The sequence below is a fragment of the Camelus dromedarius genome, chromosome 13, assembly GCF_036321535.1.
Source record: "Camelus dromedarius isolate mCamDro1 chromosome 13, mCamDro1.pat, whole genome shotgun sequence".
Taxonomy (NCBI): domain Eukaryota; kingdom Metazoa; phylum Chordata; class Mammalia; order Artiodactyla; family Camelidae; genus Camelus; species Camelus dromedarius.
The window spans coordinates 70,689,658-70,701,686 of NC_087448.1; the positions used below are offsets into that span (position 1 = coordinate 70,689,658).

At 49.8% G+C, this 12,029-nt stretch overlaps 1 protein-coding gene and 1 long non-coding RNA gene across 2 annotated transcripts in view; one reads left to right on the forward strand and one right to left on the reverse strand.

Moving 5' to 3' along the window:
* The first annotated feature begins 873 nt into the window (after positions 1-873).
* On the forward strand, positions 874-7,293 carry LOC116157137 (uncharacterized). The gene is made up of 2 exons (XR_004141037.2): positions 874-1,013; positions 6,534-7,293. It is a non-coding gene; the product is annotated as an uncharacterized LOC116157137 (long non-coding RNA).
* MPHOSPH8 (M-phase phosphoprotein 8) overlaps positions 2,343-12,029 on the reverse strand; it is a 38,266-nt gene continuing 28,579 nt past the window's right edge. The window contains exons 8-14 of the mRNA XM_031465674.2: positions 10,646-10,786; positions 10,109-10,195; positions 7,589-7,743; positions 5,706-5,860; positions 3,806-3,933; positions 3,039-3,122; positions 2,343-2,685 (exon numbers count right to left, since the gene is read on the reverse strand). Coding sequence (XP_031321534.1) covers positions 2,644-2,685; positions 3,039-3,122; positions 3,806-3,933; positions 5,706-5,860; positions 7,589-7,743; positions 10,109-10,195; positions 10,646-10,786 — 792 coding nt within the window. The 3' untranslated portion in view covers positions 2,343-2,643. The remainder of the gene's footprint in view (positions 2,686-3,038; positions 3,123-3,805; positions 3,934-5,705; positions 5,861-7,588; positions 7,744-10,108; positions 10,196-10,645; positions 10,787-12,029) is intronic.

Sequence of the window (12,029 nt, forward strand, 5' to 3'; positions counted from 1 at the left end):
GGAGTAGCGCAGACTCCCCCTCTTGATTCAGGTTTGTTCTCCTGAATCGTACGCCTGCCCCCTTGGCGCCCTTGTTGGCTAACGGGGAATGTTAGCGCTGCAGAGTAACCCCAACCCCCCTTACAACTCATGTTACGACCTCATGTAGCCTGGCCCCCAAGGTAGGGACGGACTCGTAAGGAATTTGTGCAGGTGTGAAAAACCATGTTCCAGCACGTAAACCTTGGCCCAAGGAAGGCAGATAAGGGGGGGTATGAGCAAGGCAGAGACGGTGGTGGGAAATCTTCCAGATCGAACTGATGCCAAATGTTAGGCTCAGATTCCGACTGGGGTGGCTCTCTGGGCTCTCAGGATGCCTGTTTCCTGATTTTAATTGTGAACTTCCAGTGTCATTCCCACTTTCCAGCCCACTGGGAAGGCTCTTCTGTACCCGGGCAGGGGAGTCAGGACTGGAAATCCCAGATTTGGTTGAGAAGGAGCACCACGTGCAAGTCAGCAGAGCACGGAGGGAGGTGGTGTGGATCCCGTCAGTGGTCCTTGAAGTGGCCTCGTAAAGATGTGGTTGTGAGACCAGTGACATTTTACAAGTTGAAAGTAACTTTGGGGGTTTATACGATACGCCACGAGGCGTCCTACATTTCACATCACCGTGGATGTTCTGGGCTCTCCTTTCTCCCTCCGTCTTTGCTCATCGGCCTCCTTGCACTTGGCTGTTTCCCCAGGTTTTACTCAGAGTCAGCTTCACAGCAGACGCTTTACCAGGGCCGCTCACCGTCAGCCTTTGGGGTGCCGAGCCTGGCCGGCAGGGGTGATTTCCGCATGTAGCTGAACTTTAAAAGTGGTCAGTGTAATGTGGCTGAGCGGGACTGTAAAAGCAGCACCTGAGCCCCAAACGGCGGCCCCTAGACACCCCAGAGAACTGGCTTGGGACGGGACGACGTGTGCTGGCGGAGTCTGGAGATGCGGGGGAGAAGTGGAGCGAGGACTTCCAATCACGTTAAGATGAAACTGAGGTAAAACTTGCGTAGTAACTGCTTTTCAATGAGTCTGGCCCGAGGTGAGGCCGCATGTGTAGTCACGAGGTCCCCGAGGCCCTGGCCTGGCCTGTCTGCACACCTTTGGGTGCAGTGCCCAGGGGCTGCTGGGGAACTGCTGTTTCTCAAGAGGATTCGCTGTTTGCACTTGTCAATCCCCACCTCATCAAGGGCGAGTGTGCATCCTCTGGAAAACAGACTGAAGGGCACGTGTGCTTGTGCACCTGCTTCCGGAGAGAACTTGAGCTTAGCTGCAGGCCACGGTGGACAGAGAGCTGCACACAGGCACGTCGGGCACAGGTGGCAGGAGCCGGCGTGGGCGAGTCACCCCAGATGTCCGGGTTCCGTGAGAACCACCAGCCCGCTCTCCCTGTAACTTGGTTTTACTTGTTAAGGATCTTACCCTTGCTCCTGACTTCACTGCTTTCATACCGCTCAGCCTAAGCTCTCAAAGGAGCTGTGTCCAGACTTTCTCCTTGGTTCCTACCCTGATGGCCCTGCTGCCTTGTTGATAAGCACTGTGTCCTCTTTTAATGTGCTCCTGTACAGGTGTTGGTATCCTCCACATTGTTCTTTAAAAGCCCGTTTTCTCTTACGTGTAGCGAACCAGGTACTGCTACCGTCCCCTTAACGTTCCTGCTTCTTTTTTCTGTAAAGCTGTGAAGTCAGATGCAGTTACCAGCACAGGGTTCAGTACAGTTGAAGGTCTATTCCCAGCCATTGTTGGGCTAAACTATACATTTTGCATCCACCTTGTTTTGAAGTCCTGAGACTTGGGCAGAAAGAAAATAGACCAACACTGTGGTGTTTATTGAGAAAACTGCAGGAAAAGGTGTTAGGTAGTAAAGGTCTGAGACGTCCATACAAGATGTGTGGTCTGCCCTCAGCACCTGCAGGTTCCGTGTCCACAGACTCAACACACCTTGGATGGAAAATATCCAGGGCAGGAAAGAAAATGTCCAGAACGTTCCAGAAAGCAAAACTTGAGTTTGCTATACAGCTGTTTACACAGCATGTGCACCTCAGTATGTGCACCTCAGTGTACAGATTGATCCAGGGGGATTTAAAGTACATGGGGGTATTGATGTGTGGTTACTGGAACCAACTCCCTGTGGATACTGAGGGACGACCGTACATGAAATTCATTGGCTCTCAATTACAAAACTAATCAGAAACTTCTTTTTACATGTTTCTGTAATCTAGGTGGCTTGATTTATTAGTTTCCTTGGGTAACTTACATGTAAGTGTACACTCACTGGATTCTTTACAATTTTTAACACAAAAATTCATCAGGGATAGTTAAAAAAATTCCAAGTTTAAAAAGTTTTAATTTTCTTAAATAATTCTCATATGTACCATTCCACACTGTGGAAAAACTTCAACACACAGTCTGGACATAACATTGAGATTTCAGACACTGGCACAAGTACTTACATCTGTTTTGTGATATGCTTTACCCACCGTGTCCCCTCACAGACTGTAACAGAGGACAGGCCTTAAATGCAAGAGGCTTACAGATGAAACCAAGTGTCAGCTGTGCCAGGTCCTAATCTGCTTCCCAGCGGGTTTAGAAACAGGTCTGAAGACAAGTCTGTCCCCTTCTCTGTGGTCACTGCAGCTGCACTCTGTATGCACCTATCAGCAGCTTAACCTGTTGAGAGAGAAACAGCACACAGGTATCAAGATTAGAAGAGGGGGAAAACACAGAAGGTCAAGACATTCCTTACTTGGCAGAATTCTCAAACCGGTCATCAGTGTAGGTTGTTGGCGACCATTTGATTTTTAGGTTGTCACATGTTAGACTCTTACGTACCGAAGCCTAGCACCTCATCAGCAGCCAGGCTGCTGGGCACGGGGAGACCTGCGGCTCCTTTGTACCACTGGGCATTGGAGGGTCCAGCACTGCCCCCTGGGCTCATCAGGAACACCGCCACATGCCCCAAAAGCTTCCTACCTGGAGGAACAGCTTTCCTAGTGACACTGGGTATGTGGAGAGGTCCTCACCTTGGCAGAGGGTGCTTCCGTCAGCCGCATGAAGAGCTTGTTGAGGCCTGCGGCTGGGCTGAATGAGTAAACGAAGTGGCTGTCCTAGGGAGAGAGACCCCCAGTGTCAGTCAGTATGTCCTCAGACAGACTTCTGCATCCAGAGACCTTTGAGACTCAGCGATGCAGGAGAGAATTTAAGTTTTGTACCTGAATTTATTTATCATGCAACATGCTGTAATTTTTTAACTTTCCCCTTGATTTATAACCAATCAATTTTAATCCCACCTAAGGAAAAAATTCTCAATGTGGCAAAAGAAACACGCACAAACATTCTTCAAGAGTATTTTTATATTAAAAAAGGGTTTATACAGCCACTGATAGATGAGTTATTGTACACTGTATTTTTAAATGTTCGTGATAAATAAAAATCAAAATTATATACTACAGTTATCACCTAAAATGATGCATTAAAACTAAGGCAGAACACAGCCCTGTTACAGAGTGGCTGTGTTTGGGTTTTTGAAGCTTAAACAGATATGCTTTTCTTCCCCTTTGAATTCCTTAAATTTTCTTTATGTGAACATTTGTGATTATACTGCATGAAAAGGCATAATATTTAAAAATAGGCTTCTTGCACCACAAGAACTTATGTTCAGAACATTAGTTCTAAGACTTGGTAAATTGAGAATAATTTTACTCCACGATTATGGGATTAACAAATTTATAAGCCTTTTGTGCTTTTGATGAGAAGATACTTGTCAGTAATGAACCATGGAAAATCTTACCAGAAAAACAGGAAGCTGAAATTTATCATTTAAAACCACCGCTTGTACGCTACACGGTCCACAGAGGCGGGCAATGACCTCTTTACCCAGAAAGTTCGCGTGGAAAATAAACAGCAGGACACCAGAGCCTGAATCAGGGAGATGCAAGTAGATTTTAATCCCTACCTGGCACGGCACCTCCCGGAGCCCCTCCCACGGGAGGACGGAGCAGGCCTCCAACCCCAGGACGTGCTGGTGTTTGTCTAGCAAACCACAGAACCCTCCTCCTTTCAGTCCACGTAATCCTATGACAGCTCACGGACAGAGTTTTTAAAAATACGCTTTTTCAGGGGGAGAGCAGCTCAGTGCACTTACTGTGCACGAGGTCTCAGCTTCAATCCCCGGTTCCCCATCAAGAAAAAAATTAAAAATGTTTTTTCTACGTTACTTAGTGGTGTAAGTGTCCACAGAAGCAAACCCACAGACACCTCTGTGTCCACACACTATTTTGCCTTTTCTCAACTTTCTGATTAAAGGAAAAAGCATGAGATTTGAACTTTTGAGGATCTCAAATATTCTGCAAGATTCATTGTTTGAGCAGAGCACATACTGTGCTTTAAAAATTACCAAGAATTTTAATGGAGGTTCTGGGGATTGAACCTAGGACCTCAGGCACAGTAAACACATGCTCTACCCTTGAGCTATACCCTCCCCCATAAGCTGTACTTTTAATAATAAAAAACATTCTTTAACAAAGACATTGGTTCAGGCCAGTCACGAAGGAGATCCCAGAGAACCCAAAGAACCATGCTTCCTTGGTTCTGGTCCAGAGGTTCTCGTCTTTCCTGTCAAGCTGTTTTGAGGTTTGACCAGGAGGAGGTGCTTGTCGGCTCCCCGAGACCCCAGTGGGGAGGACACGGGGCAACCGCACAGACCAGCCACGGGGAGGAAGAGGGTTCCTTAGGCACCTCTCTGACAAACACTCCAGTTTCACACACAGTGACACAAGGGACCCTGATTAGTTTGCTAGGTCACCTGAGGTCTCGCCAAGTGTCGGCTTAGACTCCTCCAGGTCTCGGCTGAGGAGCGTGTACCCAGGGTCAGGAAAACCTACCAGGATCTTCTGAGGATGATGTGGTATCTTTGGTTAAGATTTCAGGTGAACGGAAACAATTTCTAGTGGTTGCAGATACGCACGCGCACAAAAGTGTGCATGTGAGCAGTGGACGGTGGGGGCCCAGCCCCACAGCCCCCGCTCGAGCTCACACCCCTGACAGTCGGGACAGACCGGTCCTGCAGCGCCGGCGCAGCTCACCACCAAGGCATTACCAGTGGCTGTCCCTGATCAGTTTAAAATGGGTGGTTCATCTTTTTTTTTTTTTTTAAAAGAAAACTAACGAGCGCAACTTCCTACCACCTTTCGGCAGAGACAGCGTGGCCTGCGCCCAGTACGCGCACCATTTCTGTCCGAGAGGTGGCCGTGGCCGCAGTCCCGCCTGCCAGGTGGATGCGAAGCAGCACTGAGGCTCCCATCTCTTGCTGCTAAACTTAACTATGGTGCAAGATGTTTTTTCTTTTTAAAACGGCAAGGCTGTTAACTATGGATAATAAAATTCAGGAAAAACACTGATTCTGGGCTTAAATCTTAAAACCTAAAATTTAAAAGCTACATTTAAAATTTTAATCAAACTCTAATAAAAACTAACATGACTATTAAGACCCAAGTGCTGTACTTTCTAAACCAGCACGAGCGCTGGTGCGTCTCGAAGTCGTGCGGGTGTCAGCCGGGCTCCTTCTCCACCAGAGCAGCCGAGCTGCTCTCACATGATGGAATCTGTTACGGTTTTGTTCAAAGAGTTCTGCCTAAAAATCAGAGTATTTGTAACGTCAGACTTCAAAGTGGGAGAAAACACAGGCTTACCTTCTGGTATGTTCTGTGGGGGTTTATAATGAAAATCCATGGAAAAATCTGGCCCCTCGCAGAGACGGTGACAAGCTATTGGGAAGACTGGTTCTAACAGAGCAAGACGTGCTTCAAAGTAGTCCTTTATTGTTTCTTCTGCTACTCTCGAAAGTCTGATAAAAAGTACAAGCTGTTAACGTAGGAGAGAACCACGAGCCACAGTTACCTGACCCGACCCCAGCGGGGCCTTCCCAGACGGACGGCCCCCCCTGCTTCCTCTAAGCGTCGGACACGTGGCACGTCGCGGTCGTACCTGTCACCTCGTCGCAGGAGCTCAAGCTCCAGAGGGGCGAGCCTCCCCCACGCCCTCCCCACCTCCCCGCCTCTGGCCTGGCGCACTCAGCTCAGTGCATACTCGTCTCGCTGAACAAAAAACAGGAATTCTGAAAATTCAAGAACTGGGAGCCTAGTCACAGTACCGGGCTTGGAAAGTGTTCAAATAAAATGCTCAGCGCTAATTCACTGTCCTGCTGCGCAGACATCTGCTCCCCCATTTGCCAGGACGCTCTAGTTTCAGGACTGTGAGCCCCAGGAACCCTTCAGACACCACTTAGACGAAGCCCAGGAAGCCCTCAGCCACGGGCAAACCAGGAAGGTTTCTGCCCCGTTACGGTGACTGTTCCCACGTTGGCAGGCTGCAACCTCAGACGGGGTCACAGTCAAACTACTGGTTGGGTTGGGCTCCCAGTGAAGGCTGTCCTAGAGGGGGGTCACCAGGCACGCACCCCCTTTTTGGCCTTTGCCGTTTCTATCTCTTGTCTGAAATTTACCTTATTTTCTGTTTAGAACAAAAGTCCTACACCCGCCATGGAACAGCCGTCTTGTAGGCGTGAAGACCCGAGTCACGTCCTACGTGGTGGATGAGGAAGAGGGAAGCGTGGCTGTTCCCACCCGGGCTGCCCTCCCCTGGACCCTGCTGGACAAGCAGTGAACACCTCACTGTATCAGCTACTGTCTGTGAAGCTTCCGCTGTGTGTTGCCAAAATAACTCTTAAGTAATAAGCTACTAAATTACTTCCATGAACATCCAGTAAAATAAAATGATTTAGAATTTATCTGAAAAAGCACGAACTTGAATGGATAAACTGTAGTCACGTCCAGGCAATGGAATTATTATTCAGCACTAAAAAGAAACGAGCTTATCAGGCTATGAAGACAGGGAGAAAACTTAAATGTTTTATCACTAAGAAGTGAATCTGAAACGAGCAAATGGTATATGATTCCAACATGTGGCATTCTGGGAAAGGTGGGGAAAATATCAGTGGTTTCCAAGGCCTGGGGGACGGGAGAGATGAGTAAGTGGGTCCACGGCAGTGCACCCGTCTAAACCCACAGGATGCGCAGCACCCAGTGGCCCTGCTGTGCCTGGGGCTCTGGGTGCTGGGGCGAGTCAGCATGGGTGCATCACCTGCCATAATGTACTCTCTGGTGGAGACGTGACGGGGGGGGGGCTTGTGGGAAATCTCTACTTTCTGCTCAGTTTTACTTTGAACCTAAAACTTGATCTGAAAAGTTGTTTAAATAAAAAAGTATAAAAATAAAAGAATTAAGATTTAAATTAAAAAATTTTTAAATTAGAAAAAAGTTTAAATGGTTTTAAGGAAGTGTCTGGGAGCCAATTTGAGAGTGTAAGATGACACTGCCAGTTAGAACAGCGTTAACTGTTTCCTCCAAGGCCTCAATAACTTGCAGAAAAATGATGTACTCGCCACTTCTTAAATCCGTCATCTCCTGAGACCAGAAGCCCATCAGGGCTTGTACTTGGCATCTTTTTCTGAGCCGTTACCCAGTCCACTCTGAGCATGTGTGGGACCTCCCCAGGGACACTGCCCCACACTCACGTCTCCAGGTGGCTCTTCAGCAGCTCATACACCAGCACGTTGTTACACTGCTTTGCAAAGTGCAGTGCGCTGTTCTGGTGCTTGGACAGGATATTGCAGTCGGCTCCACATTCGATCACGAGCCGAACGATGTCTGAGTTTCCTCTCTTACAGGCCTGTGTCAGGAGAGGAGTGACCGTTCCTGCCCGTGCACCAGTGTTTGTCCCACTCTCCGCGCTGAGCGGGGGACACACCCGGGGCCGGACACTGTCCTGGAGATGAGAACCTTGTGCTCTGCTTTCTCTGTGAGCAGGACTGAACCGTGCAGGCTGAGTCGTCAGGACAGAGGGGCACTGCCCCCCCCCCCCGGAAGCCCCCGCTCAGGGTTAGTGCTGCTCAGGGAACGTGTCAGCCTGCCTGGTGCTGCTCAGGGGGACCCGTCAGGGAGGGCTCCACATCTGAATGCAGCAGATCTCAGGTGGGAGCTGCAATGCAGACCCCATGACAGGTCCCCTCCTGTCTGTCATCCCCAGCCGTGTGACCTCAGGCCTGTCCTTGAAATCAGCTTGTCACAAAGGAGTTCTCGGCACTTATGCTTCACAAGCCTGAGGCTGGCACTGCCGGATGGTCAAGGATGGGGGCCAGGCTGGACACGGGATCAGCAGACCAGGTCCCTGGGTCACCGGAGATGCTTCTAGGCCGAATACCTGCACCTGCAGTCGGGGCTGGGCACCTCGCAGGGGAGCAGACCCCAGCCCTTCCAAGGCCGAGACCCATGTCTCACGGGCACTGCCGGGACCGTCCTGGTTGTCACACCGGGGGCAGCAGGAAGGACCGTCCTTGTGACAGGTGTTGGCAGGTGGGTGAGCCCTGCCAGGACCGGTGAGGCCCTCACACAGGCGGGTAAGGCAGTGGCGTCTCCCACCCTCACACACCGGAAACCACCAATTACACGTTACTTCCTGAGGTGAAAGGTCTCTATTTTGTTTCCATCTCCGAAAACCTTTCCCCTTATTTACTGCCTCTGTCTAAAACCCAATGAAACTAATACACTAAATCCCTGAACAACTGAAAGTGCTTGTCAGGAACAAATCTCCAAATAAAGAAACCAAATGAAGTGTCAACACAGGCACCTAGTTCAGGCGGTAGTTCACACCCTGAGCTCCTCTGGGGAGAAGCCACCGCCATCCCTCTGCCATGGCCCACTTGGGGCTCCCAGGGCCAGCCTCGTCCTGCGGCCAATTCACCCCAGACCACGGGTGCCCCAACCCCCTCCTGTCTTTCCTGCTCAGCCTCAGCCTCCTTGCTTTCTTTCTGGCTCTTCATGGATGGCCCCGTTCCCAGCCCACCTCGCTCTTGAGCTTAAGAGCCACACGTGAAGCATCTTTTGAGCATTTCCAGCTCAAATCCACGGGAAAGCTGCCAGCGGTGCTGCCTCCATTCCCTAACACAGGAACAGGGTCACCAAGCATCACCTTCCATTACCAGGTCCCGTGAACTCTGCCTCCTTAAAAACTCGGTGAGTCTGTCCACTTCTCTCTCCACTGTCACTACCTCGGGACAGCCTATTACCGTTACACTTAATTTTAAGAACCTCCCCGAAAGTCTGCAAACCAATCCATTGCCCCCACTGTAATGGGGACATTAGAACAACACAAGCCAAACTTTACCCTGATGATGTCTGCAGATTAAACCTTCTGATGGCGCCCAGCTGCTCTCAGGACAAAGTGCTAGCTCCTCGGGACAGATGCGGGAAGCTTCTGTGCTCATCCCCAACCCCACCCCCACTCGTGCGCTGCAGACTGTCCAAGTATCTGCTGCTTGGACTGTGCCGGGCATGTGCCTGGCAGTTTCTCAGTATTTATACTCTGGGTGCCACCTGTGCTCTAAACATGCTGCAACCGAAACACATAAGGAAAATTAAAATTCAAAAGGAGGGCTCCTTAACAAAACAAACATTTCCATGCAACAAAAAGGAAAGAAACACAAGCAGTGAGCAAGGTTTCAGCCTCAAGTGTGGATGAGGTGACCCCGGCCTTCCCAACAGCAGAGCTGAGACCAGACTCACCCCCGCCCTGTCGTGAAAGAGGCTTAGAAACTGCCGCAGGCCGACGCCCACTCGGGCTAGCCGCGCACACAGAGCTGCGTCCGTCGGGAGGGGGTCCCCACAGGGACCGCCATGCCACCCACACTCAGGGCAGGGCCTGCTCTGTGCTAACAGCATCTTGGCCAGAAACCTGGAGCTGCCACAGGGTCAGCCCCCACCTTCCACTCAACCCTCTGCACACGCAGCTCCGAGCGCGGGGGCGGGGGCGGGGAACATACCTCGCTCTCCTTCACGCGGGGTCCCAACCACTGCCCTCAGCCCTGCCGGCCAGGTTCACTGCTCCGGCTCAGCCTAGCCTCCTTCCGCACCCAGCCCGAGGCCCCTGGCCCAAGCTGAGCTGCTCTGCGGGTCCGCTTCTCCAGCTCATATCCAACGGCCTGGCGCCCAGGCCATCCTGCTCTGCGCGACTGCAGCCCTGCACGAGGGGCTCTCACCTTCATCAGAGCCGTCTCCCCGCTGCTCTGCTGCACATTCACAAATGCTCCTGCTTCCAGGAGAACAGCCACTGTAGTTAAAAAGTTCTGTTAAAGAAACAAAAACAAAAACAAACTTAATTCCCAGAATTATTTCAAAGAAAGATGTTTTTAGATGTTCTGAAATGTTCGGCCACCAGGAAAAAGACTCCCAAGCAGGCTGGCGAGAGCTGGGGGCTCTGGGAGTCGCCCCCGCCCGGCCCCCACGTGCAGCCTCAAAACACTGTCTGCCAGCAGCCTGGACACGAGAGCCTCTCTGCGTGTCAATTCTCCACATGGGAACACGTTACTCACAGAAGACTTTAAAAAGGTCTAAGAAAGAGATCAATATTAGTAACCTTACTAGAGGTTCTTTTCCAATAGAAATCACTTTCAACTAGACAACTTATATTTTGAAAATTCAGCTACAAAGTACGACTGTCATCAGAAATATATCCGTTATGACAAGCCGTGGCCGAGCTGCGATGAGACAAGGATAGGACTGGTTTCCCAGCTGACCTTCTCAGCGGCGTGGATGAGCGCGGTGGTCCCGTTCCTCTGCCTGCCGTTCACCTTGGCGCCTTTTCTGAGCAGCAGCCGCAGCAGGTCGTCCTGCCCGCCCGCCGCCGCCAGCATCACCAGCGTCATCCCACTTGAATCCTTGATCGGGTTGGTATGTGAAAAAACATGTCAGTGTCTAATCAGACAAGCTTCAGAACTACGTCTTCTCATTCACGATGTTCCAACGTGAGATCGCTAAAGTACATGGATTTCCACATCTGCATCTCTGGGCTTTTCACTAAAGTACCCTAACAAACAATCAGAAACTAAAAACTTTAAGGATTTTTTTCATATGTGTTACTTTACAATCCACAGATTAAGTTCTGAAGGCAGATTCACACTTTGCATGATACAAAGAACAGTGAACCCTGATGTCACAGAAATGGCAAAGGTGCTCATTCATCTGCATCACATTTCAGGTCCGAGAGTCTCCTGTGCTCTGGGTGAAACACACTTTAGTTGGTCCAAAGACATAAGGCTTGAAATGACACCTAACCGTCACACAAGTCCCTTCTGCTGCTTACAAGTCAGAAAGAATGCTACGCGTATTAGACAGACGTTGGCCTCTGTAAATCTAACGGTCGGGAAGTGAGCGAGAGAGCTCGAAGGATGAAGAAAGTTCAGAGAAGGAAACAGGACCCTGATCTGATTAGTTTCTAAGAGGCTGTCACAAAGCAGAGAAATTAAAGTGCTCTGAGTAGAGAGAAAACTACACAAGACTGACAAAAGATTAAACGGTAATTACCAGCTAAAATTCCCATGCGTTAGTTCAAGCATTCACCACATGAGAAAACCAATTTATTAAATGCCGTTTGATAAAAGTAAATTCCAAAAGTGTGAATTAATCTGGCTATAATCTGAAAGTTTAGCAAAGTCTGCAGTGACCCGAGAGAACACAAAGGCAGAAGCATTCCTTGTGGCAGAAGCACTGAACTTGAGACGAGCGTGTAACCGCCTCCTCTCACGTGCAGAGTATCTTATTACCACAAACACGTTAAATGAAGAAAAAACTTCTAACTTCAGAGAGTTCCCTGCAGTTACTGTTTTACTGATAAAGACCAAGCTGCCTATCAAAGTAGAGTGGGGAAGCACGGGACAAACCCAGCATACATCCCTGATAAAAACTTAAGCAGCTAAAGAAAGAAAGGAAGCTGTGAGAGAGAGGCTCTCCACAAGAGGCCAGCAGCACGACAAGTCCACCGGCACCCTCAGACCCGACGGGAGGACTCCATCCAGATCAGGCACGGAACTGGACGGCGTCTCACTCCTCAAGTCACACTTACCAAGTTTGTAAGACCACAAAAGGAAATACTGGGAAAAGGAATCAAAGAGTTACTATTTA